Source organism: Macadamia integrifolia, chromosome 2 (assembly GCF_013358625.1).
Source record: "Macadamia integrifolia cultivar HAES 741 chromosome 2, SCU_Mint_v3, whole genome shotgun sequence".
In the NCBI taxonomy this organism is placed as follows: domain Eukaryota; kingdom Viridiplantae; phylum Streptophyta; class Magnoliopsida; order Proteales; family Proteaceae; genus Macadamia; species Macadamia integrifolia.
In genome coordinates this window covers 7,369,592-7,395,725 of record NC_056558.1, presented here as the reverse complement: position 1 = coordinate 7,395,725, position 26,134 = coordinate 7,369,592, and the positions used below count along the sequence as shown (strand labels likewise).

At 36.8% G+C, this 26,134-nt stretch overlaps 3 protein-coding genes across 4 annotated transcripts; 1 reads left to right on the top strand and 2 right to left on the bottom strand.

The window, feature by feature from the left end:
* Positions 1–4,026: 4,026 nt before the first annotated feature.
* Positions 4,027–4,987, bottom strand: LOC122060498 (FCS-Like Zinc finger 6-like). Its single transcript, XM_042623603.1, has 2 exons — positions 4,503–4,987; positions 4,027–4,411 (listed from the first exon to the last, which is right to left on the bottom strand). Exons 1-2 carry the CDS (start codon positions 4,811–4,813, stop codon positions 4,270–4,272), a joined length of 453 nt encoding a protein of 150 aa, XP_042479537.1. The 5' UTR covers positions 4,814–4,987; the 3' UTR covers positions 4,027–4,269.
* An 8,256-nt stretch (positions 4,988–13,243) lies between these two features.
* On the bottom strand, positions 13,244–14,473 carry LOC122059814 (chlorophyll a-b binding protein CP24 10A, chloroplastic-like). The gene is made up of 2 exons (XM_042622851.1): positions 14,079–14,473; positions 13,244–13,861 (listed from the first exon to the last, which is right to left on the bottom strand). The coding sequence occupies exons 1-2, from the start codon at positions 14,306–14,308 to the stop codon at positions 13,312–13,314; spliced, it is 780 nt and encodes a 259-aa protein (XP_042478785.1). The 5' UTR covers positions 14,309–14,473; the 3' UTR covers positions 13,244–13,311.
* A 168-nt stretch (positions 14,474–14,641) lies between these two features.
* LOC122059798 (probable protein phosphatase 2C 71) lies at positions 14,642–24,717 on the top strand. 2 transcript variants are annotated; one of them, XM_042622837.1, is made up of 9 exons: positions 14,642–15,364; positions 15,556–16,871; positions 19,275–19,405; positions 19,933–20,002; positions 21,540–21,624; positions 22,656–22,825; positions 23,560–23,703; positions 23,900–24,028; positions 24,387–24,717. In XM_042622837.1, exons 1-9 carry the CDS (start codon positions 15,127–15,129, stop codon positions 24,564–24,566), a joined length of 2,463 nt encoding a protein of 820 aa, XP_042478771.1. In that variant the 5' UTR covers positions 14,642–15,126; the 3' UTR covers positions 24,567–24,717. The 2 variants fall into 2 exon arrangements, with proteins under 2 accessions (XP_042478771.1, XP_042478778.1); XM_042622844.1 differs by having other exon boundaries at positions 15,237–15,374.
* Positions 24,718–26,134: the final 1,417 nt, after the last annotated feature.

Below are 26,134 nucleotides of genomic sequence, written 5' to 3'. Positions count from 1 at the left end.
TTATTATATTCAAGACTAATTTTTTTGGGGTAATTTTTTGTTTTAATACAATTTGGAATCACGCGATTAAGTTCATGGATTCATTGATGCGGCCTAAATTAACGTCAGAAACATGACAAAGATGTTATCAACGACGGATCCGACCCATTAGAAGGGGTGGGGTATATCAAAGGTAAGTGCCACCATTACATTGGATTTTTCTTTTGAAAGCTACTCTTAAACATGATAGTTATTATGTGCTATAAAAAGATAATTTTTCTATATAAAATCTTTCTCATTTTATTGAGGGAGATGCTTGGGGTTGTAGATTCCTCATATGTGAAATCTATGAAGAACTCATGTGATCAATAGTTCTAATTGTTTCCCCTTCCCAAACCCAAGAAGAAAAAAAATGGGCATATGACAGTGGGTGTCAACTGTTAGGGTTTTAATAAATTAAGTTAGAATAAAGATATGTGCAGGGTTGGAAGAAATTAAGAACTAAGAAATCTGATTCTAAAAGTGGTGAGAGTGTGTTTATTAATGGAGTTTGGGGGGTTATTAGGTTACATATGCATGGGTATGTGAGTTATAGATGGAGAAGAGTACGTAGCAGTTGAAGTAAAAGGCTGTAAAGCTAAAGCTCTTTTGTTGTTTCATAGTTTGTGCAGTTTTGTTTGTTAATTATTGGGGAGGCAATGGCTTCAAGATCCTGGACAGCAAAGGCCGAGGAGAAATGGGTTGATACCCCAACACCCAACAGCAGCATTTGGAAGCAATCGAAAACCCAAAACCCATTTGCCAAAGCAACACATATAATATTGCCACTATGGTTATTACTTTATTCTTTTGGATACTATACCAACCACTTGTTTGATGTCTACAAGAAAAAAGAGAGAGAGAGAGAGCTCCAAAGACTTGGAAAAAGAAATGCCTTCCAATGTTTTCTATGATTCGATGCCTTTCCCATTAATTAAGCTTAGCCCATTGACTCCATTGAAGATTGACTCCCCTCTCTCTCTCTCTCTCTCTCTCTCTCTCTCTCTCTCTCTCTAAAAAGTCTGATTAATAAGAAAACAAAGGAATCTCTCTCTCCCTTAAGGTATAATTCATCATTATAAGTTAGCTATTAAGGGGAGGGTGTCAAAATCCTTGAGCTTTCACATTGGCTACAACTCAATATGATGAAGAAAAAAAAAAGAAAGAGTACTTATATTCAATATGGGATCCACATGAAACCCAATAATCTCTCCCTCTATATCATAGGATTGAGGAATTTTCTCCATCCTTGGATCTAGGTAGAATTACAAATCTCATTTCTAATACCACTTGTTGCGGGATGGAATTCAATTTTAAGAAGAAGTGTCAAAATTTGTATAAGCCTCACATTAATCATGGATATTAGATCATTACTTTCGCAAAGAATCTCAACAAATGAAAAAGAAAAAAAACACGATTTAATCAATCTTCTAAGCATTAGGGTGGTATATTTCTGATTTCATGAAATTTATAATTATGGTGACAGATTTCTGATTTCATGGAATTTGAATAAGAATCTGAATTCCACCAAAAGGACAAAGAATGAATAAGAAGCTAAACTTACTGAGTCTGATGGGTAGTAGCAGGGGTGTCAACAGGTCGGTTCCGCCCAATTTTGGTCTAGGTTGAATCGATTTTAGTGTGAGAATGATAAACTCAAAACCAAACCAATAAGGAAAATTCAGTTTTGATTTTGCTTTGGTTTTTTGTATTGGTTTGTAATCGTGTTGGTTTCAATTTTTTGACCAACTTGGGTCTGATTTTCCATACGAAATTATGCAATTTTTTTTTTTATGAATTTTGGGCTATTTTTAGTTTCTTCGATTTAATTCGATTTTGATCTAATTTTTTAATCGGTTTTAATTTGGTTTTGGGTTGAATCAAATTTTAGTGCAATTCGATTTGTTGAAAAGGTTACAATATGTCAAATCAAAACCGATTTAATAAACTTTCTATTTGATTTTATTTGAATTCAATTGACTCAATTTAAGGAGGTTTTACCGATTCAGTTTAAGTATTGACACCCCTACATTGGGAGATGATAAATTGATTAACATATCGTCTCGTTTGTAACCCATTTCCCAGTAAATTGGTTTATGAGGGCACCGAGAGAGGAGACTTTGTATGTGTTGTCCCCACTGGTGAGGGATCCGCAGCCAAGTGGGCGGGACCCCGATTGTGACAAAAACGATGGGGGCTTTCAATTGCGTATCAGGGGTCCCACCCACCACCCTCGGTGGCCCCACCGAACTAAAATAATTTTAATTGAATCTCTTTCTACTTTCTAAGTATCTGGCCCCACTCCATGCAAGCGACGAATCCATGGATTTCATTGTTATTATTCTAAAGGTAAAGAAAATTACCGGCTTGCGTGTATCTATAATTACACAGATAGACATGAAAAGACTATACTACCTCCACTCTTTGCAGTGAAGATATTTCTATGTGACCTTCTATTGATTTGTACATTGGCGTAGTGATCAGGCAAACCAATAATGTTCTCTTACCCACTATTTTATTACCCTTCTTGGCAGTAGTTCCCATGACGTCAAAGTGAGAAATCATATTAATGAGATGACTTTAGATGAATTCATTTAATTGGTGGTCCATATTTTTTTTTTTTTTTTTAAAGAAAGACTGTATCAATGTAAACTACACGAATTTTTTTTTTATTTTTTTTGCTAACGACAGGTATCTAGGCCTTCGACCTAACTAGTTCCGTGGGAATTTCGAGACTTAATATGTAAGAGATTATGAAAAAGAATCTCATCTCCAACATTAGAAGCTTTTTTCTTAATTTCCACTTGGAACAAATAGAATCTACTTGATTATATGTCTATGCTTCCTCCCTAAATCCTTTTCACTCCATCATCAAAATACAAGAAGAGAGAGAGAATCACCATCACTATCATCTCTTTATTTTTTTGTAATTAAATTGTGGAAAGAGAGGTCAGTGGAAAATAATTTTGTATTATAATAATCAGCTTTCTTGTACTTTTACGAATTTTTTAATTTTCCTTCAGCTTCATGCTGTCGTATTTAATTATCAAAAAAAAAATAACCCCAAAGTACAAAATTCAAGTTAAAAATAAGAACAAAGAATATAAAAGTCACAAACGGTGACAGAGGTGTTTTATGTTATGATATAGACCATACATACTGTGATACTAATGGCAACGTGTGGGCAACCATGTATCTCATTCATCCTGACCATTAAATATGTGGGTCAGATCAAGAATAGGACATTATGAGTCAAGAATCAGGGCTTATAATGTATAAAAAAATAATTAAGAAAAATATCTAAACACATGAAAATTACATGTTATACTTAGAATTACACAACCTATATATTTTATGTTTATTATAATCTTAACTAAGTTATATGGGTCCCCATCATTGAAAATATAGCTTACCCATCTAACCTATTGATATCATATCAACCGATACGTACTGATAGGAAATGGTATTGATATCGGATCAGGGTTTTAAATCTCGGGAATGGAATCAATATCGGCATGGATCTATCGACTTTACCTTTATTTTTCATTTTAAAAAAATAGGTTTTTTGACGATTTTACCCATGATCCAAGTATCAATACTGTCTGAGGCCAATCCGATACCGATAGATAGGACCCTGTATCGGATCCAATACTGTGGTTTGTAAACATATTTTTGCTCTTATTTCTTTTTAACTCACACGAGTGGTATGTGATCTATTGTCATGGGAAGAGTAGAAGGTACCCGTGTTGTGTATACTTATAAAGCATTAAAGCCAAAGGATAGTAATAAGGGAATTGACCAGAAAATGATGGGAATCTCGTGGAAAGTTGAAACACATTCATTCACTCATTCACAAAGATTGGACAATGGAGACTGGTGATCAATATCTTGTCAAACCCAGAAAAAAAAATCTGTTAATTAAAACCTGCAACTTTCTTCCATTCAGAATTAAGAGTAGGGAAATATATAGAGAAACAAAGACGAAGAAATTAGGGAATCCACACAAGCTGATGAGAATTCAAATCACAGTAACTAAACTGAGCTCAGTTGCATGTTGAGAAAAAACTGAAGCTTGCCTTCTCACATCATATTTATAAGCTTTTTCCCATCACAGTACATCTAAAAATCTACTTTTTTCACAAATATATATATAGAGAGAGAGAGATACAGAGAGAGAGAGAGAGTAAGGGAAACAGATCATGAGTAATGACTGGAACTTTAATCTTTCTTTCTCTCTCTCTCTCTGCAAGCCTATGCAGCGGCGACCGTCTCTCCTTTAGTTGAGGAAGATTCCGATTCATCTTTCTTCGAAACCAATGTGCACTTCTCCTTCCGTTCATCTTTGTTCATTTGCTTCTGTCTACATTCTAAGCTGCAGAACGCCGTGTCACCTCTGCAAAAGTTATAAAATTCACGCTTTAACTCTGATACCAATTGTTGAAACTGGAGTATTATTTAAAAAAAAAAAAGTTTTGAATACATACTTGTACATGTAAATGTCACGACCCGGGCCGAGATGGCGATTGCAGAGGTTACAGGCTTTCAAGAAGTGAGGTGTCTGGATGAAATTGTTGGAATTCTTCTTATGAGTTGGTCTTGGAGAGACAGTGGCGGCCATGAGTCGATAATCAAACCCATCTGAGCCACCGTCGTCGCCACCGTTACCCTGTTGGTTCCTTCTGGAAGAGCCTTCAGATGTCGCCTGAGTTTCTTCTGGGATACTTAGATCCAAAGTGAATTCCGTCAAGCTTGTGGTTCTCCTTATCTGAGGACGAGGTCTCTTCCCCAACAACATATTAGTATTTTATGAACAAATCAAATCCACGCACTTAGAGCTTTAAATCCTTAACACCTAAAACCAAGAAACACAGAGAAGAGAAGAGAGAGAGAGAGAGACTTGGCGAGGAAGAAAGGGAGAGAGAGTGAGGGGAAAGGTGGAGGAGATTAGAGAGCGAGAGGGAGAGGGAGAAGGGAAGATAAACAGAAGGCCAAGAGCTGGAGTCATGGAGAAGCGAAATCTAGACCGTTCCGTTCGGGCCCTCCATAAAGGGTTACACGTCAGCTTTCCTAGTTTATTTTTATTTCCATTTTTGTCCCACTACTCCATATTGAAATTACGCGCTTACAAGAATCCCGAGGAATCACGATACACGCGTCGCTTGATGGTATCAATTAGATTCTAATCTAACAAGTCAGAAGTGAAGACGTATTGGGTCCACAACTACACGTATCTACCAGTTCTAACAACCATTACATTGGAATCTTTATGTCGGTATGTTAGATTGAGATTCCATTTCAGGATTGTACCGTTCACATGCGATGCATAGTATCAGTTTGTATTTCTAAAAAATTCCAAGGTAGTGTTATTTAGTGAGGGTGCATTGACAATGCTGTGGACCCTGCCTCTTTTTCACTTAGACCATTGTGTGAAAGTTGGTCCCTAATTTAACCCTAGACCGGTTCGACCAAGAGAAGAAAGAATCGCCTATATCTTTTCTTACCGTAAGAGACAAATATAATTTAATCGTCTCCAATAATCAGGGAACCTATTAATTTAATGGAATTTTATCTTCTTACCTTTAATTTCTCTTATTTGTATACTCCCCAAATCCTGGGTCTTATACGTCAAACCCCATCCCCACCCAAAAAAAAAAATTGTATTTGTGTCTACTCTCCTACGTCAATAAAATACATCACAATTAAGATGAAACCCTTTCAATTTGGTTGGGGAAGAGGTTGGGCTGGCACACTACATGCGTTTTGAAGTTAACACATATTGTGTCTATCTCTGTGTTTATCTCTCTCTTTCACCTCCTCCCTCGCCCTTTGATATGAGCCCTAGCTAGCCCTTCTTGTATGATGTCCTATCTAGCACCCCTATTAGTGTCGTCCGTAAGTTTTTCGTAGTGACCGATACTATCCCTCTCCCATTTGACTATTATGATTCTAACGATCTGAAATTATATTCTCTAAATGAGTGGTGCGTGCATAATTTTTTTTTTTTTAAATAATGAAGAAATGAACATCGAAAACCATTTTTAAGGTGGTGGGGGGGGGGGGAGCCAATGAAGGATATCTTTTGGAATCTAATTTCTGTCACACCTGCTTGTCAAAATTCCCTCCATCATGATCACTTTTATTGCCAGGAATTTCATTGGCATGTCTTTAATGTTAGAAATATGTTCATCAAATTTACACTTAAAAATGGTTTAATTTTAATGGATTGAGTTCTCTGATTCTCTATTCGGCTGCATGTGTCTCCTTGTGTTTTTCTTTTTTTCTGCAATAGATAGAGGATAGATGTGTCATTTCATAAGAAGATGATAGGGATAGACACACACTACGCATCCTAATACCATTCTTTCTTCTTAATTTTAATTAATAATTTGGTGGACAAGTCTTTCATGTTGGAAATATGTCCATCAAATTTATTCAAAAATAGAAGTCCTCTAACATGGTAAATTATATTCTAGAGAATATACTCAAAACTTGACATATACCGAATACAATGGACAACATTCTTGTCCAAAAGTTAGTTTGACCAAAGGGACACATAACTTAAAAGGTTGGACTTCATGAATAATCATATTTTAACAGGGTAGTGAAATTATCTTTTCCCTAAAAGCACCTTGCTTGGTAGGGGGCTTTTGAGTTATTAGTCTAGGGGTTGTCGGATCTTGGTGTCATGGATGATCTATCATCTGGTAGCTTGATAGATCATCAAATTTAGATTTACACAATTAATCCTTTCATCCAAAATTAATGATCTGATCCTCTTGGCATCACATATGCATATAAAATATGAAGAAAATATTTCTTTTTGGGAGCGTGGCCCCTACGCTTAGACACATGGGGGCGAAATGATTCATCTGCACCCCATGAAATGAAAAAATATTATCTATGTGAATGTTTTCTTAGGCACTTCCATTAGCCCTCGTGCACTTGTAAGAACCACATTCCACTATGGGAAACACTTTTTCTTAAAGAACGTTTAAATTTATTAACTTCCTAATTCTTCATCACCTTTTAAAAGTATATTGGAGAAAACTTTTAATCATCTTCTTCCTTTTATTTTTGTCAACAGTATGCTTAAATCATGTAATTATTTTTTAAACAAATCAGACCAATATCTTACAGATTTTGAAACATTGTTCATGTTTGAATTGGGATTGCTATGTGATTGATCCATTGGATTATTAGATATATATTTGATAAATTAAAGATGATATATATGACATTGATATCTAAATATGCCATTTATTTAGGATATAAATATTTTATTGTGTACCCAAATGTCATTTAATAGATTCATATATATTTACAAATTTCATTATTTGGAGCATAGAAACTTGCTTTTTAATTTTTCAAATTGAATCGATATTTGTATGAATTTCCATTTGGACATGATTTTTCTTTTGCATCATAGATACCAAATAAGAACAATATAAAGTGAAGCAGAATAGACTTTTTCCTTGTTTTAATTTCTCTCAAATGCACTCATTGAAAATTTCCTTTTCCTCTCTTTTCAATTGAATTTTTTAATTCACTTCACTTTCACTTTTAACCTGACAAGGCCTGAATGAAATTTGTTTTTGCCCTTCGATCCAAGAGAAAGAGATTCATTTAACGTAATGTATTTGTAAGACTTCTAAAAGTTAATAAAATATTATAAAAAATAATTTAATAAACTATAATTATTTTTTATTTTAGGTTCATGAATTTTAAATTAATTGAATAATACATATCTTTAACTTGACGATGACCTCAACTTAAAACTGCTTCTTTTTTTTTTTTAATTGGATATGTTAATGGAGAGCATCACATTCAATTCCAAAAAACCCTTTTGAGGGTTTTCAGTGTTTGAATTTATGTTATTTCAAACATTACTACTAAAAAATAATTTAATTAGTGAAATATTACTATGGTAGTTATATCATATCACTAATTTTTTTGTTATTTTTATTTTTAAAATACACAAAGAACCAAAATTCCATTTTCTACGTTTGGTTGCAATGGAAATTAGAATGTAGGAAAGTGAAACTTTTGTAATAATTATCTCACATGGTTATATCATTAACTTCAAATCATTTCATATTTAGTTATCAAATTCTACTTGTCAAAATTTTCATTTTAATTTTCCTTATAACCAAACAAAACCTTCAAAAGAAAAAAAAAAACTACCTAGTGAGGAATGAGGATGGCCAAATCATTTTCAAGGTTGTTAGACAAAAGAAAGTGAAGGCTGAGAAAAAGACAGGGTATGTTGGGTGGGCCTCGTGGGCTCAACTTCTTACATGGGCCCCCAAGTTCCAATCGTCTCTGGCCTTACACCGAAGATCCCCTTGTCTGCAGGGTTGTCCGCTAAGGTCAATCGCTTCCCAGCTGGATACATGCCGCTTAACGTTTCCTATTTCTATGGACATTTTGGTAATGGGCCCTTGTCAATTGGGCCCACTCTCATTTCGACTATATTTCAACGTCTCCTTTCGCTTTAGTATGGACTTAGCTCGCTCTCCTCTTAGGCTTTTCTTACCTTGAAAAGGGCGTATCCAGTGAGGGTGTCACCCCGGTTTTGCGGAGAGGTTGTTTTCTGATTCGACGACTAATTTTATTGTTACGTCGAGATTTGCCTTCTTGCTTTTTCTTCCCTTCATTCATTTTCCTAGTTATTTTCATTAAAAATAAAAGAATAAATAAAAAATATAAAGAACATTTTTCCACAACACCAATGTGAGGAGGAATCTTCATGCCACACAAATGGTGCTACGAGAAATGATATCATTTACATGGGTATGGATCCACATGGTCTGAGGGCATAGCTCCTACATCTGGACATAGACCCTTCCAAAATGATTAGCTTGCACTCTATGAAAGAAAAAAGTTTCACCCCTATTGATACTCAACAGACATCTTTCATTGGTCTCCGTGCTAATGCGGGAGCCACACTCCTAAACATAAACTTCTTCTCCTCCCCAAACCCCCACCCCCTCCAAACAAAAAAGAAAATCTCAATATCACCAAACTTGTGTTATTCTTTATAGTTTGCACACAGATGAAAGGGAAATTGATTCTTAAGTAAGATTACTAAGTTTTTTTTAATTATTTTTATTAATGAATATTACTAGGTTATTGTTAGCTTCCAAGTACTAGACATGTTCCATTTATGGGGTACCAATTCTGCTCTTTTCATGTTCAGCTGCACGCTACCCATAAAAGAACAGAGACAAAGTAACCACTGATCCCTCTTGGCTTTTCCCAAGTTTTGAGTAGTTTAATCACAACTTGTTTTATCATCTATAGGAAATGGGTTTGGCCAATGAGGACCATTTCTCCAGATTCAAGTTTGTAAATTCGTTCTGGTTTCCATTGAAATCTTGGATTCCAATTCTTTAATCATTTCACCTTGTTCTGAATGGAATTTCCAAAATTTTCTAAAGGGGTTTTGTCTTTGACTGAATTTTCCAGAAAAGGTTAAGAAAATGGGTTATGCATCCCAGAAGCAGGGATCTAAGCTTGAAGATTCTCTGGCAATAAACAGAAATGACCATTGAAATGAAGTTTAGGTTGAAATTGAAATTTGATCCATTTATTTGTTTGACCATATACATTGGAGCCTACTGGAAAGTGAAAATTTTACTCCACGTAGGAAAAAAAAATTTTTTTAATGTAATTTATGCATTTTATATCAAACCAAACGTTGAAAATCCTATTTTTTCCCCCTACCCCTTTACATCAAAACAAACAGAATCATATGAATAATGCCTGTTAAATTGTAGGTCCTTATTGCAGCCTGACTTGCTCCAACCACATGAAAGAAAAGAGCATCTAAGGGGAGTTTTAATGTTTACGAGGTCCACCCTGACAAACTGGTACTGAATTGTGAACGAAATACAAATCTTGAAATAATTATTGACCAACGAAAGTAAAGGGGAAATCTGCTCCAATAAATTTGAAGTTGAAAAGGTTTTGAAGCGCTCTTAGCTTCACCTCATGATGGAGAAGTTGGGACAAAGTCATAGGCTAAGGAGTGAGATCAAAGCAAAATCTACATTACAACATTTAAAAAAGAATATATTTTTTTTATGCCATTTTATGTTTTTTAATAGATAAGATCAAGTAAATGCTTAGAAACCTTGGGCCCATCATTTATTTATTTTTATTTAGTTACTTATTTGCAATTTTGTACTAGCAATGCCACATAAATTGCAAAGGCAACAACAATAATTATTTTTCACCCATTACTGTCGTGTAATTTTGATTGATACATTGATAACATAAATTATATGAAAACTATTTTTTTTCTTTTTTTTTATAAGAAATTATATGAAAACTAAGGAAGATGTATTTGTATTATTAAGTTTTTTGTGACATCAATGTACGAAGATGACATTTTTTTTTTTAATTAGGGTGGTGTATAAGATCTTATGACATGCCACCGATATTATAGACCATCATATGCTAAAAAAACTTTATTAAACCTAATTTTACTTGTAATGGACTAATGGTGGCATGATATATACCATCATGCTCAACTAAAAGGATAATAATTAAAAAAAAATAGATATTTAATTGAATTTTTATAAATATTTTATTTAAATTTAAAATTTTTAAGCAATATAAAAATGATAATGTACCATTATTATTCATTTTACTAAAGTTATTAGACTAATCAATCTTTGACTCATACTATATGCAACAGGGTCGAGTCAAGTGCATTCTTATCAAAATACTTGTGATCAAATCAACAAGACTTGATTAGTTGGGTGACTTGGGTCTTCTCCGATACCAATGTTTGAACTCTGTCTAGTGTCTGATTTTTTTTTTGTGAAGATTAAACTTTACTTAAATATTCAAATCTCACTAAAAGGATTGTTTACCTTTCACCTAGATTTTATAGATCTATAAATATTATAAATGTCAATTAGTTCTAAAGTTATTAAAAAAAATATGTAAACAATGGTGCATGGATTGAAGATATATAAGTCATAATAATTGTTTATTGATCTAATATAATATTTACCTTTAGCACCAACCAGCCGCTCACCCAACTATCCCTCCCTCACCTTGCCAAAAAAAAAAAATTATATTGAGTTTCAAAATCTCTCTATACAAAATGACCTTTGCAAAATAAATTTCATTTTACCCTCAAAGTCTCTATTGTATCAAACTTTGTAATATATCCTTCTCGGCAACGTCAAATGAAATGGACCTAATGTTCAAGTTTATTTCCTAATGAGAAAAAAAAATTAATGGCGATAAATTGAAAGTTTCACCAAAAAAGTTCCGTTTGTTTTGATTTAAAATAGCTGAAAATGAAAATTTTAAAGTTGAGGTTTTTGTGCCATCACAATTGTTATCCAAATTAAAACCTTGGATCAACTAGGACGTAGACTATGTTCCTTTAGTATAGTACATTGAAGTGTAAACATGGTGGAAGTGCATGTACAACATATCTGTACTGAAAGGGACCATCTGCAGTTCTTGTTGAAGGTTAGGTTTGGAAAAGGGATAATTAACTTCTATGAGGGACTAGAGGAGTCAAAGCTCACACACCAGAGCTGAAGGGCAAGGCCTAGAGCTGTGGGAAGGCAAGACTGTGCCCTTGAGTGGGAGGAAGGATTGAAGGAAGGTTTGTTGGGAAAATTTGAAAGCGAGCCCTTAGATAATACTAAGGACTGAGTCTTTCGGCATCCATGATAGAGAGAATATTCACTTGTGGCTTCTAACACTTGGATGGGACCTCTAAAATAGTGGGAAGGATAATCCAATGATAATGTGCTAGCCATAAGCCAACTGCCAGATAGGGAGTCCTACACTCTGTTTCTCTAACACATCACAGCCTAGTTAGAACCTAGAACCTAGGGGTGTCAAGGTTTTGGTTGCATCTTATCAATCCCCACCAATATAAGGTCTTACGCTATTTTCGTTCTTTCAGGTATTAGGTCTCATAAGCTAGGATATAGACATATTTCTATTCGATTGGTCAATCATCGATCATAATCGGACTTTCAACTGGCTAAATTTGACAGAACTATATATGCAGATCACATAAGAAGTTCCATGATCCACACAAACCAGGGAATTTTTCACCAAAAGCAAAGCTAGTTTAGTTTTTAGTTTGGGTTAGCATTCTAACACAAAAGTATTATATGTTCTACTTACGGAATGTTGAAAGGCCCAGCCCATCCCACACTTAGATCGGGCCTGGACTCACATTAAGCCCCCAAGTGCGGGCCAGGGGCCTGGTAGAAAGATCTTGTGCCTAATGCTCATAAGCCTGGTTCAGCTTCACAAAGTACCACCCCTAAGTTTCATAGATGGCCTGTCCATTTGTTTTCTACCCGGTTTGGTTCAGTTTTCAAATTTGTTTGTTTGATCCAATATGTTCCGATTTCTGCTGGTTTCTTAAAAACCCCCAAACGAATACGAACCATAAAATTTAGTTTGGTTCGTTGTTGGTCATGTCGACTGGTTTTTATGACAATGTAAGGGGTGTAGGTTGGAATATGACACCCCTACATTGAGGTCTAGCCTCATTGAAAACTCCTATTGTGGGTTGGGTCATGGGTGCCAATCATAGACTTAGGGCTATTTGATTTTTTTTTTCCTGTTGATTCTATGTTTAAAAATAGCATAAACGATTTTTTCTATTTCTATGCTAAGAAACGATTTTTGAAATTATAAAAAGATGTTTGATTTTTGTGTTTTTTGAAACATTTTCAACAGTATAGTTGGGTCCAAGACATGGGTAAAGGCATGACGTTGTAGGTATACAACTCACGAGTAAATGCATAATGTTGGAATTGTAAGTATACTTTATGGAGATGAGCTTTAGAAGGATAAAAGTAATCCGAAACTGTAAGCTTCGCACAATCAAGTTGGAATCACCGCATTTGAATAGTGAGAAGTTTCAACAATGGATTGGGGTTGGGATCGATCGAGTGAAGTATCGGGGTTTTTCAAATTTTGTCACTCCCACTTGTTTCTAGAAATAGGATAACAAGTTTGACTTGTTTCTCCATTCCTGTTTCTAGGCACAGAAATAGGCATAGATTTCTATTTCTGTTCCCAAAGACAAGTGAAACAAAGCAGAAAAATCAAACGGTTTTTGGGGTGTTTTTCTGTTTCAAAAAAAAAAAAAACAAAAACAAAAAAGAACAAAAAAACAAAAAAACAAAAAAACAAAAAAACAAAAAACTAAAACTAAAACTAAAAAACACATATATAAAACAAAATCAAACGGAACCTCAATTTATACAAAGTTTGGAACAAAACAAACATGTTTTACAACTTTTACAAGCCCAGGGCACCAAGGGGTGTCTTTCCTTGACCCGCCTCGAAGTAGAAAATGAGCATAGCTACCATGGCAAGCCGGGCATGCTTGATCTCAGCTAACTTCAATCTCTCCAGCTTCTCCGGGTCAGGGATGTATTCACCATTCTTGATGGTTCCCCCTAACGACAATGGGTCGAAGAACTTCCCACCCGGGTAGCCCTGTTCCCCTGTGGCGTTCGCAAAGTTCTCGGCGGTCTTGGACCACGGGGTTGCCCACTCGACCGACTGAGACTCCGGGCTGAAGAAGTCAACCCATCTCTTGCTCTCCACCCATCCCATAAGCAGAAGTTGGGTCCCCAAAAGTGACCCGAAGGAGAACGGTGCAATTGCACTTGGGTCAGCACCGGCCTCGAACCATGGGATTCCACTCCAGGCCTGGCCCACAAAGATCCCCACCACTGCAGCCATGGCCCATCTGCCGTGGATCAGCTCTGCTTCTCTGTACCACTTCAGGAAGGCTGGGTCTTTGCCTAGCCCCAATGGGTCGAACCCGAAGTCTCCTGGGAGCCTGCATTAATATTACACAATTAATACCTTTATTTTGACAATCTGTTTTAGCCTGGAGTGTGGGATCTAATGGTGTCAAAATTCAACCCGAATCGATTAATCGATTAAACCGATCAAAATCTATAAAAAAGAAAAAAACCGATCCGACTGTTTGACACCCCTTAAGCTGGGACTAAGTGGGACAGTGAAAGTGGAGTTGTGTAGTGAGAGGAGCTTACGAGCCATCAAGCCACTCGGGGTCAATTAAGTTGCCACCTCTTCTAACGGCGGGGATCCAAGACTTCTTGGTGGCTGCTGCAGCGACGATCACCCTACGGGAGGCAACGACAGTACCGACTCGGGCTCCAATGCTGGACGATAGCAGCAAGCTCTGGCTCCTCTTTCCGCCGGACAAGAAGGGTGATCCCAGGCCGTTGAGCACTGCAGCAGATCTTGCAGCCATTGCCATCTCTATCTTACTCTATTGCACTACTGACTTTTTCAGGTGAAATTTATTGGAGTGGAGGGAGTGGCTTGGACGGACCAAGGAGGTGTGTGGACTACCTGCTTGTGTTAATGCCGGTAAAAGGGGTTTTAAAGGTAGCATGAGAAGGATTCGAGGGTAGGAAGAGAGGCCAGTTTGGGGCCATCTTCAGAGGCAGATATCTGAAGATAGAGGTTATCTATGGAGATCTGTCGTGGATAGATTTCGAGCCAATAGGAGCGTGAGCTCGAATACCCCATCTAATGCCTCCTATTCATCCACGTGGATATCCTTTCTACCTCTACTTTTTTTTTTTTTTTTTTTTAAACATTCTACCTCTACTTTTGGAAACACCTAGAACCTGGTTTCCGTACATGTTCGATCCGATCCGGATAAACCCGAATCTGCCGATCGGGTCCCATTTTTCAAAATCTGGGTTCAACTCTTGCCCCAAAACCAATCTAATCCCTGAGGGGAGGAGGGATGACTTGAAACGACAAACCATTTTTCCTAATGTGCTATCGGCCCTTACATTCGTTAGATTGAGATAGTTAGGGCATTTATGTCAAATACATGCTGTATCAAGCCGTCACCGGACGGTTCGTACCAGAATAGATTGCTTTATCCTCTACTTCATACAAGTGGCACAATTGTCCAAGAACTTTCATTACAGCTCTCTCGTTGTCTCTTCCACAGTCCACCACGAGTCGAGAGCCCCAAGCCTCTACTCTGTCGTATCTCCAATGGAGGAAAGCCACCGCTGCGAATCCTAATTGATAAAGCTGCTCATATCAGTTCCATTAATGGCCGACCTCGTCGGTGGCTTTCTCGATCGCCGCATCCCTAATATCTCCTCTTTTCGTGCTTTCTACATTTCCCGCAACGTTTCTCCGAAACGCTTCGTTACAGTTCCGTTTCCTCCCCTTATACGACTTCCGAAGCGACATTCAGCTCACCATTTGTTCGCGAAGCAATCTCCGTCATCTACGCCGTCTTTGGAGGAGCCTCTGGCTGCCGATTTCGACATCGTTTCCACCACTGGTACCCTATTGTGATTCTCTGAGCTTTATTCCCTTTGTTTTCTCTTAAATTAACTGTAATTCGATTTTTTTTTACCCGAAAGATGATGATCCTGTTTAAGTTGCTTCCAAGTGATCGTATCTACGTTTTGAGATGGATATGCTTTTACGCCGCTTGTTGCTTATTCATATGGCCTTTGGTGGTTTGGGCAGAATACCCCGATGGAAGCGTTGTTTTCCGATTCGGAAGCGTAACGGAGAGGAACGAGGGCGTTGACGTCGTTGAATCATCGAGTTTCACAGATGGAGATTCAGCTCACGCTGAGAAAGTGAAAAGTGTGCCTTTTGAAGAAAGGAGTACCAATGGAGCATATGCAAGTGGAGAGGAGGAACCGATGAAGAAAATGAAATTTGCTGAAACTGATGAATCTGGGGAAATCCTGCACGAAGGGACCTGTGATGAGTCGGGGAGCGATCATAGCATCGGCAGCTCCGCTGAAGTAGTTGGTTTTGTTGAAGATAGATTAGAATCGGATAGAAAGTTCCTGGATGATACTGTGGAAACAGAATTACCTGCTTCTCCAGGATCTCACTCAGTTTTGGATGCGGAAAATGGGGGAGCTTGCGAGCAGAAGACTACTGCTGAAGATATGGTACAATTTATGGACTTGGAGCATGATTCGGTCCTTGACAAAGAGGCATTGAGCGACTCTGAGCACTTTGGAGTGAAGAACAATGACGATGGTCGGACTTTTACTAGTGCAATGGAGCTGAATAGCATCATTGATATGGAGGATAGTAATGCCACTGAGTTAGAATATGGAGAAAAAAGTCAAGATGGAATTATGATGCCTCCTTTGAGTACTGCCCAGCCTGACTCCCTTCCTCAAGTAGAAAAGGGTTATGTCGCTGTGGAAGATTCTGAAGAGAAGGTCAAAAGTGAAGATATGAAGCCTGATTCAGTTCTTGATTTAGATGCAACTATCAACTCTGTGCAAGGTTCTAGAGACAGGAAGGATGGTGAAGCTACAACTCTTACTTCCACCGTGGTTTTTGACAACGTTCTTGATACAGGAAGAAGTAATGGTTCTGAGGAAGATTCTGAAGGTAAGAGCAAGGATGAAGTTAGGCTTCCATTGACAGCTTCCAAGCCTGACTCTCTTCAAGAAAATAGTTCTGGTCTTAAGGAATATTCTGAAGAGATAATTGTGAGTGAGCCTATGTGTCTGACCGATTCTGGGGGGCACGTAGTTGATGTAGAAACAAGTCATGCTCCTCATGAAGGTTGCACAGAGAAGAATACTTTTGATACTACTCTTCCTTCAACTGGTGATCGTGCTTCAAAGGTAGCAACCGTTTATGCCTCTAAGGAAGATGATGATGGGAAGACTAAAGTTGAAGTAATGAATCTGTCTCTAGCTGGAGATTCTGATCATATTTTGGATACCAGAATGAATGCTTCGGATAATGTAGAAGGATTTAACACTGGTGAAGAATGTTTGGAGAAAAATGTTGTTGAAAGCGCAATGGTTAGTCATATATCTTTCTTTTTTACTCTCTAAGTCTTTGTGCTAACATACACATTAATGATACATTTTTCTGCGAAGGAAGTTGTTATGTATCACCATAACGAATATCAACAACTACTAATTGTCATATTGACCTAAAAATTCTAATATACGGCAACCGTGGGGATAGTGCTTGCCCATTTGAAATGCTTGAAGCTTGTCTCTGAAATTTGCTGAATGCCATTGTAGGGAAACTATGGCAAGTTGCAACTAACGAATGATTGTCAGGTTTCCACTCATCTTAGACATCAGGTAGAGACCTGGCAAGAGAAGCATATCTTTTCTCCTTCTTTGGAACATAGCCTATGTTACTAGTCTTTTGATGAGAGTAAAAATCTCAATACTGTAGGATTTCCAAGGTGCTAATATAGGAAATTGAGCAATTCTTTGTCAAATAGTACCATAGTTGTCAAGACATTGCCTAAGCAATGCTTAGGTGCTTAGACACGTCCAAAGCAACTGGTTTCCTTATGTTTCTATTTGCTGAGACCATTTTTAGTTAAAAAATGGAAACCGAAAGGAAGGGGGGAGGGAAGGGGAAGAAAAAGCAGGAAAAGGCAGGCAATGATGTCGATGAAAATCAATATAAAAAATCACCATGTACATGCTAATTTCCGTTTGCCTTTTATAGCCTTACAATGCTTTGAAACTTGGTAACTCGTCACTTACTAATTCCCTAATATATATGAGTGTTGCTTGTTGAAAATCATAAAGCGGCATTTATATGAAGTAATTTAACCCTAACTCTGAAGAGTCCTTATAATGATGATTGAGACGAGATTCCGCATTTTTGAACCACGAAACGCTTGGTTTCCATTTTGGTTGTAGGTGTAACCTACCCACTATTCAGGGATAATTGCTGGAAGATACAGAGAAAATACCAAGATTGCTCTTGGCCGGGAGATTCTCTCTCTAATAGCTGGAAAAACTTTAATCAATTGCATTGCTTAAAAGGTCCAGAATTTCTAGATTGGATCTCTTCATATGGGCATTGAAAACCTAAAGCACACAGTCGCTCTAGGACTCAACAATGGCTACCTTACAAACTAAACGGAAAAGAAAATGATTACATCGAAACAAATATAATTAACTACTATAAATTCTTAGTAGAATTAGGACCAACTAAAAACAACTAGCTAAAAAGGAAATCAGTTAACTAGTCAAAGAATCCCATGATTGGACTTGCCAACCTTAATGGACTGGATATTGCTGTCCACAAGTAGGAGGGACCATTTATGTATTTCTGGGCTTTTTAAGCTAATGGCTTGCATGGGACTGGAGATACACGACATCCAGTTCAGTCTTAGTGAGTTGAGTCTATATCATTACTATAAATTGTCTTGAGAGGTTATATCTTAAGACTCTGGATAGTTAAAGTCCCACTTCAAACCAGAATGTGTAGTGGACACAAAGGAGATGGATTTTTTTTTTTGGCGGGGTGGGGGGTGGGTAGGTGGGGAGGTTGAAAAGGGAGAGGGATTTAATTTGTCACCAGATAAAGTGAAGGGAAGGAAGAAAACCTAACGTATAGAGATGCCTCATCATAACACATATTCCCAAAATATTGTTCTGTTTCCTGGTCCAATGTCATTGTGGCGTTAGAAAGGAGGGGGAAAAATAGGGGAGCATTCAACTTAGGCTCCATTTGTTTCCATGTAAAATGGAGAAAGCTAAAAGTTTTCCTGTAACATAAGACTTATCGCTGTTTGTTTCAAAGTAGAATATGAAAACAATACATTGAAAATGTAGGAAAATCACAAAATATCATTTGCATGGAAAATTTTGCAATGAAACAAACAGGGGATGATCTTGTTTAACATAGATAATTAGGAATATGTGTTACCATAATCTTGTAGCTAGTTCCTAAATATAAGTATCAAGGTGGTCATTTATAGAAGATTTGAGATCTCCATCTTGTGGGTATGATCTTGTTGTCTTCGCAAATGTTGAACTTTATTGTTTATTGTAAGGACCAAATATAAATGCTGATACACAAACTTTAGTTTCTACTTGGGAAAAATTTTCTCGTTACCTTTTTGGAAAAATAAGAGTACCAAAGTTTACCTGTTACACATGATAATACTTGCTTTCTCCCCTTTCTTTTCTTTTCTTTGTTTTTTTGGTTGGGATTTTTGCATAATGGTTTTGCTTCCCACTGCTTTTCATTAATTGAAAAATCCAATCATTATGCTGTCCTTTAGTTTTGAAAAATCCTTATGCTTCATGTCTTTTGGACCAAGTTTTGACAGTAATGTAAGAGAACTATATGGAACAGTATGGCTAATGGGTTCTAACTGCAATCAACAAGAGATCTAATCCTTCATTTTAGGATGCTTTGAAGTACTTTGCATGCTTTTTTTGTAGCCGAGAGACATTGCAACCTCTTCAAATTTTATGGTTGAAGACACCAAAGGTGCAGTGCATAGCAAGGACCAAGCAGAAGCTTCATGGGCTGTAGAACTACCCGGTGTTGAAACAACCCAAAGTTCGAGTAGGTATGTTGCTGTCTTTCTCTCATGCATGGCTTAGATGATTTCAGTGCTCCTAAACATTTGGCACCAAGCATTTCTGAATTTCTCCATTCATAACATGACACTGTCCCTTTGAAGGCCAATATCACTCATAAAGAGAATAAGAAAACTATACAGATAAGAAAATGGTGATCCCCTTTATGTAATATAATGTTGCCTATCATTTGCTCTTTAACATGGGCTAATTACTGATGGTGCTTGGTTATCACCAGTTGGTTGAATCATTCTCTGTCAAGCATACTATGTCCACAGATTTGGAATTAATTCTGTTGTGATGGAACTTCTTGCAGCATGTCTATTGTCTGAGAGAGATTTTGATATTTTCTTATTCTTAAATTTTGTGTTCCTGAATGTTTCAAACTATTTTCTATTAAATATATATATATATTAAAAAATCTATTTCTCTTTTCTTATTGATTTGTTGTTTTTTAAAATTTAGAAGCATAATGCCCATCAGTTCTCATGATTTTCCCATTTCATGTATAATCTAGGGAGATTGCAAGCTCAACAGGTGGGCTTTTCCTTTCTTCAGGTGCTGCAATGTTGCCACATCCTTCCAAGGTAACTTAATCATTGTCTTGAAAAAAAAAAATTTGCCACCTATTTTGTAAATGAAATAGAATACTTGCTTGTATTGTTTTTTGAGAAATGCTAGTGGCAGAGAATTCCACCAAGGTAATCAAATGATTGCCATGCCTGTATTACCTGACTGGTATATCTCAAATTCCACCAAGCTAATCAATTGATTATTTGTCTTGGCCTTCAAAATCTTATCAAACTCTTGGATATTGAGAATTTTGGATTCATTTCTAATACCAGGGAACTGCCAAAAGTTTGACATCTTTCGGATAAGCTTTTTTATAAATTTCTCAGTGTTTTGACTAAACTATGAGGAAGGTTAAAGATTTGGACTTATTTACAGGCCCGATAATGATTTCTGAAACCATGGTTTAAAAACTTGATATTTATAGATTTTTCATTTGTATTGAATTTGGGTTTAGGAATCCCCATGGGGTTTATCCTATTCTTTGTCATATTAGTCATTTCTGTGTTGTTCCTAGGAATTGTTCCAATTGTTTCTCTTGATGGTTTCAGATTGAAGTCACTCTTGAATATTTCCTGTAAATGCTCTCTATATATATCTTTTGCCCCATCCAATGAGGAAACTGTGAAATGTAAATTAATAGCTCTGGCTTGAAAAAAAAAAGTTTTTTTTCTTCATTTGAAAGAAAAAGCTGTTCCTTGCAGTATTTTTTCTAGATGGCGTGTCAAGAATTGTTTCCTTGATGGCACACCTATTTTTCCACTCGCATGTCCAATGGGGCTAAAATTGTGGAACAGATATAGATTCCAAAGCTTTCTGCTCACATGTCAAGTGTCAGCCCAAATGGAGTTGGCCACGTGGCAGAACAAAGATTTAAATTCCAATGGAAGATTTGGAATGAAGGACAGCTGAAAATACAAGTGGAATATGCCAAATCATAGGGTGGTTAATTTGAATTTGAGTCTGAAATTTTACGCATGGCTTAAACCCTACCATTTTGTAGATATCCAATGATTGGATTTGCCACGTTGTCCTTCCATGTAGCTCAATTGGGTGTGCAGTCAAAAGATTCATGTTTGACCATGCAGCCCAGATAAACTTTTTTTTTTGTTGTTTTTTTTCCTCAGGATTTCCTAGTATGCTTCTGTTATAGCTTCATGCTCACAGTTACTCCTCTTTCCAGTAATGCTAGTCCTCTCAACAAAAATTATGTGTTACCAATCCTAAAAAGCTTCTCAGAGTTTTCATTCTTCAGACTGAAGGCGGTCAACCTATAAAATTTCATTCTTTTCTTGAGATGGAGTGAGATTGAAGTTCAGCAAAGTGAGGATGTGTCACTTATTCACATCCTTACTAGATGTTGAAATTTACATCCTAATAAAATGGTGAAATTTACTTGTGTTTGGATTTCGTTGATTTGTTCACCTTGTCTTGACAATCAGCCCTACCATTCTTGTCTAATATGTAATGGACTTGTGAAATTTTAGGACTGACTTAGATCCTCTGCATGAAATAAAGTATTCAGATCAGTTATTCATAGAATAATAATGCCAGGCATTGACAGGTGGAGAGGATGCTTTTTTCATCACAAAAAATTGGGTTGGTGTAGCTGATGGAGTGGGTCAATGGTCACTTGAAGGTACCACCTTTATGATGATGTATTATTGTGTGCTGTATATAGAATATAAATAATTTTGTGTTATTTTCTTTTAGTGATATCTTTTCTATCTGTCAGCTCGATGTTGTTAAGGACAAGCAATCTTTTCCATTTGTCAGTGACAGTCGCCTAACACCTTTGTCATACAATTGTTAAATTTTTTTGGTGAAGATTATTTTGCATCATATACAATATGTTATGGAAGGGTTTGGGATCTCTGGCATGAACTTTTGCCTAAGTACCTGCGCTAGGCCACCAACCTACAACCCCATTGCTTAGGGTCTCCCAAGGCATTTTGACAACACTGGCCAGCTTATAAAATATACTATCAATATCAGTTTAGTGCCATATGTACAAAGGCTCTATAAATATTCAGTTTAGTGCTGATTGATAATGCATGCTACTTCAGCAATGAGATCCCAAGGGGTTTCTGGCAATACCAGCAACTCCTTGGACGAAGAACCAATTGCATATGATATAGGTACAAATATGAAATATCAGAGAAATTTAGAGAAAGTCTCTCTTTTATGTATTTTTTCTTTTTCTTTCTACAATCCCTAGAGATAGCAGAAGGAACCAAAGAGGCAAAGAATCAAAGTTTTGTGCTTGGGTCACTTTAACCAAATGCTAAAAAAAGGTTGGGTCGCAGCTTTGGCCATGCTGTGAGTATCAGGGTCTACCAAATCAAATCAGACAAACCTACATAGTATTAGGATTTTTTTTTTTTTTTTTTTTTGCTAACCAGGAACCCCTCGAACCTGCCCGGTTTTATGGTTCAGCCCAAGGGTAAAACCCGGTTACATGCAGCCACACCTAACCCGTGTAACAGATCAGTCATGGGAGACTCGAGCTGGAGACATCTATTAACACACAGCGCCTTGAGACAGTATTAATTAGGATAATCACACTTGAGACTTCAACCTTCATCTCTGCAGTCTTAAGTTTTCTCAGCACATGGATCAAAGTGGCTGCTATGATATTTTAATCTTTTGTGGTCTACCTTGTCCTTTAAGGTATTAATGCTGGACTTTATGCCCAAGAGCTTATGGAGGGTTGCACAAAGATGGTTTCAGATTTTCAAGGAGCTCAAATAATCAAGCCAGAAGAAATTCTTATTCAAAGTGCTTCAGTGGCACATTCTTCTGGCTCATCTACAGTCATAGTTGCATATTTTGACGGTCAGGTTAGTTTTATCCAAGCAGCTACACCTTCATGTTGATAATCATATGCATCATGGAGGTGAACCTTTAAACATCATTCACAATTATCTGCAGAAGTCTCACCACTTGCTAAATTAGTACAATTTGCTTTGCATTTGGATGCATAGATGACATCATTTTAAATCGTACCAACCAGAAAATTTATTTCCAGGCCATAACATCATTCAAAATGGAATCTCTGCCAAAATTATACAATTCAACAAATTCAGATCTTTACATCCTATAGTGATTTTATGTCTAATTTAAACATCATATTGGTTATGAGTTGACACTTAGATGTACTTCTGCTTTGGTGCCCTGAAGTTATTCACTCTGCACGTACATATGATTATTTGTCTGTGATTCATGTATGAATTTGTTGAATGTGATATTTTATTCTCCTTTTGAATGTGATTGGCTTGCCATTTTTTATGTTCTCATCAAATGCCATACTCATGAAAAACAACTTAGGAATTAATGATAGCTCATATGAAATAGATGTGGTTCAAATGTACACTACCATTCTTTGTTATTAGGATAATGATGTTGAGGTGCCCGGGGTTGACTAAGTAAACCTAGACATCCTGTTGGCAATTCCTTGTTTTTCTGCTGTGTTACTCAAAACGAGCAAATAGTGTACTACTTTTCTGAGAACTCTGCCCTCTGTCTATTGCTGTGTTTCACCCACTGTTCTTACTGATGTTGGAATTTTCAACAGGCTCTCAATGTGGCAAATATTGGGGATTCTGGCTTCATTATAATAAGAAATGGCTCCGTCTTCAGAAGGTCCTCTCCAATGGTTTATGAGTTCAATTTTCCATTGCAGATTGAAAAAGGGGATGATCCATCAGAGCTTATGGAGGTTGGCATGGTTCTGAAGACTTTTTTCTACATTTCCTCATCTTTAGGGAGTTCTAGTGGTTGAATGAAGCAGGCTTATTTGTTTGTTAACAACTTTCATTAGAATCCTCTTTTTTTTTTTGTTTTTTTTTGGGGGGGGTGTGCGGGGGTGGGGTTGTAGAGTATGTAATTTACTATGTTTTGGTTCTTTGTTTCAGGGATACAAAATTGATTTGGATGAGGACGATGTGATCATCACTGCAACGGATGGGCTTTTTGATAATCTATATGAACAAGAAATAGCATCCATTGTATCAAAATCATTGGAAGCTGGTCTGAAACCTGAGGTCTGATGAATGAAAATTTTACATCAACTGATTTTGTGCTTTGTTGGTTATTTTTGGATGATAAGTGGCCCCAAAAGGAAAGTAGGGGAAAGGGGGTTTACCCCCCATTTGATGGGTCTCTTAAAAATCTTCCCTTGGTTTAGAGATCAGTCTGATTAAAAATTGTAATGGACCAATCTTTTGCCCTTCACCTTGCATGCCTATCATTCTTTTGTTTGACATACAAAAGTGCTTGATAATACCTATCAGATTCTTCTTTTAACCAAGGGATCGTAAATCTCTTTCCTCAAATTAGATATTGCTCAATTGTCTCTTATGAGCAGTTCCTCTCTCTGAATAGCCACCTTTTGCATATCAGGAAATAGCAGAATTCTTGGCGACAAGAGCACAAGAAGTGGGGAGGTCGTCTTCAGTAAGGAGTCCATTTGCAGATTCTGCCAAGGCGGCTGGGTACACAAGATATACCGGTGGCAAGCTTGATGATGTTACTGTCGTCGTTTCTTTTGTGCAACAGAGTTCCAGCTTTCCCTCCCAGTGATTCAATCTTCTGTGTAATACTTAATTTAAGGTTGTAAATACCAACAATGAAGGTAGAACATCTTATCTTCACAGTTGTAAAGGATTCCTGTAAGGCCATATTTTCAATGGGTATTACTTCCATGTCAAAATAGCCATTCAAGATTCATACATACCATTCATCTCTCTTTATTGGGAAAAGCTTTAACTGATTGTATTGATGGGTGGTAATCCAGATTGCTTGATACACACACAAGAAATTGCAGACCAGCAGATTCAGAAGTGTCCCCCTTCTTAACCTTTCCTTAAGGTTGCAGCCCAGTTTGTTGCAGGCATATTCGTCTGGTTATCATCAGTTCTGAAAGTATTGTTCATTATTATAAGTACATAGATCATAAACCCCTTCTCTATGTTCTCATTTGAGTATTGCAGCTATCATCAGTGAAGTAGATGTGGTCACCTCTGCACCTGTAGAAATGGCAATTACTATTGCACAGGACCAAGGTATCTCCTAGGAGATCCGGATCCTCTCCATAGAGTTCATGGACCATAGAGTGATTCCACGACCGGGAGGATGTGGGCACACGTCTCAAGGTCATCCCAACTGTGAGATCACTCTATGGAGAGGAATCGATCCTATCTCCCAGGCTTCTCATTCTATTCGATATAAATACCTAATTTTCGATGGTGCCTATCAAACGGTTGAAATGTTGACCGTTAAAGAATTTTGCATCCAATGAGTCCATAAACAATCGAACCATTCAAATTTTTAGGGTTCCCAACTTGCAAAAATTTTATCATGAATCTAATGTAGGAAAAATAAAATGGACTTTCCCATTTGATGTGTGGCTTTTATTTTTTGGTAGAAATGATGTTTGGCTTTGAGGTGAAGAAAATAATAGAGAAACAAAAGACGAGAAAAAATGGTGGGAGAAATTAAGAACGTAATTAAACTTTTCTTCTTAGTAATCCTATCCTAAATTTTATGTCCTTCATAAACGAAAATCTAATAAAACTTCTTTATTCAAGGAATACAAGGAAAACAACTCTTATTGTTCAGAATAGTGGGATGGTCCATGACATACCACTTTTGTCTAATCTAAAATCTTTAACATATTAGATGGAGATGACTAAAGGGTATCTTAAAACACATCTAATGTTATGGTCCTTTATCAGCCATATGGGATAAGGATATGAATTTGAAATCGAACTGTTTATCAAAATTGAGTCAAACTGTTTACACTGAAATCGTAAAACCATTTAGTAAATGGTTTGGTTATGTTTTCAAGTTTAAAACCGATTAGTTAAATGAGTCGGGTCGATTTTAACCATTTAATCCATTGGTTTCAACCGAATAGATACCGTGAAAACTGAACCGTTGAAACTGTCAAAATCGATCCAATTAACCCATATAACAATTAAATATTTGGTTGTTTTAACAAAACATAATGGTTTAATTTAGGAAGAATTAAGAACCATAGAGGTTGTCCACCAGTCTATTCAATAATTTACTCTTGTTCAATGTCTCATTTAATTTGATACAAGATTGAAGCATTTATCAACAAAGCAAATTTTATTAAGCATGCGAAT

Coding starts and splice junctions, on each gene's coding strand:
- LOC122060498 (XM_042623603.1), bottom strand. CDS start 4,813: ATGTTGTTGGGGAAGAGACCTCGTCCTCAGATAAGGAGAACCACAAGC. Junction 4,412..4,502: donor CGTGACATTTACATGTACAA/GTATGTATTCAA, acceptor TAACTTTTGCAG/AGGTGACACGGCGTTCTGCA.
- LOC122059814 (XM_042622851.1), bottom strand. CDS start 14,308: ATGGCAATGGCTGCAAGATCTGCTGCAGTGCTCAACGGCCTGGGATCA. Junction 13,862..14,078: donor CCCGAGTGGCTTGATGGCTC/GTAAGCTCCTCT, acceptor ATATTAATGCAG/GCTCCCAGGAGACTTCGGGT.
- LOC122059798 (XM_042622837.1), top strand. CDS start 15,127: ATGGCCGACCTCGTCGGTGGCTTTCTCGATCGCCGCATCCCTAATATC. Junction 19,406..19,932: donor ACAACCCAAAGTTCGAGTAG/GTATGTTGCTGT, acceptor TGTATAATCTAG/GGAGATTGCAAGCTCAACAG. Junction 20,003..21,539: donor TGTTGCCACATCCTTCCAAG/GTAACTTAATCA, acceptor TAATAATGCCAG/GCATTGACAGGTGGAGAGGA.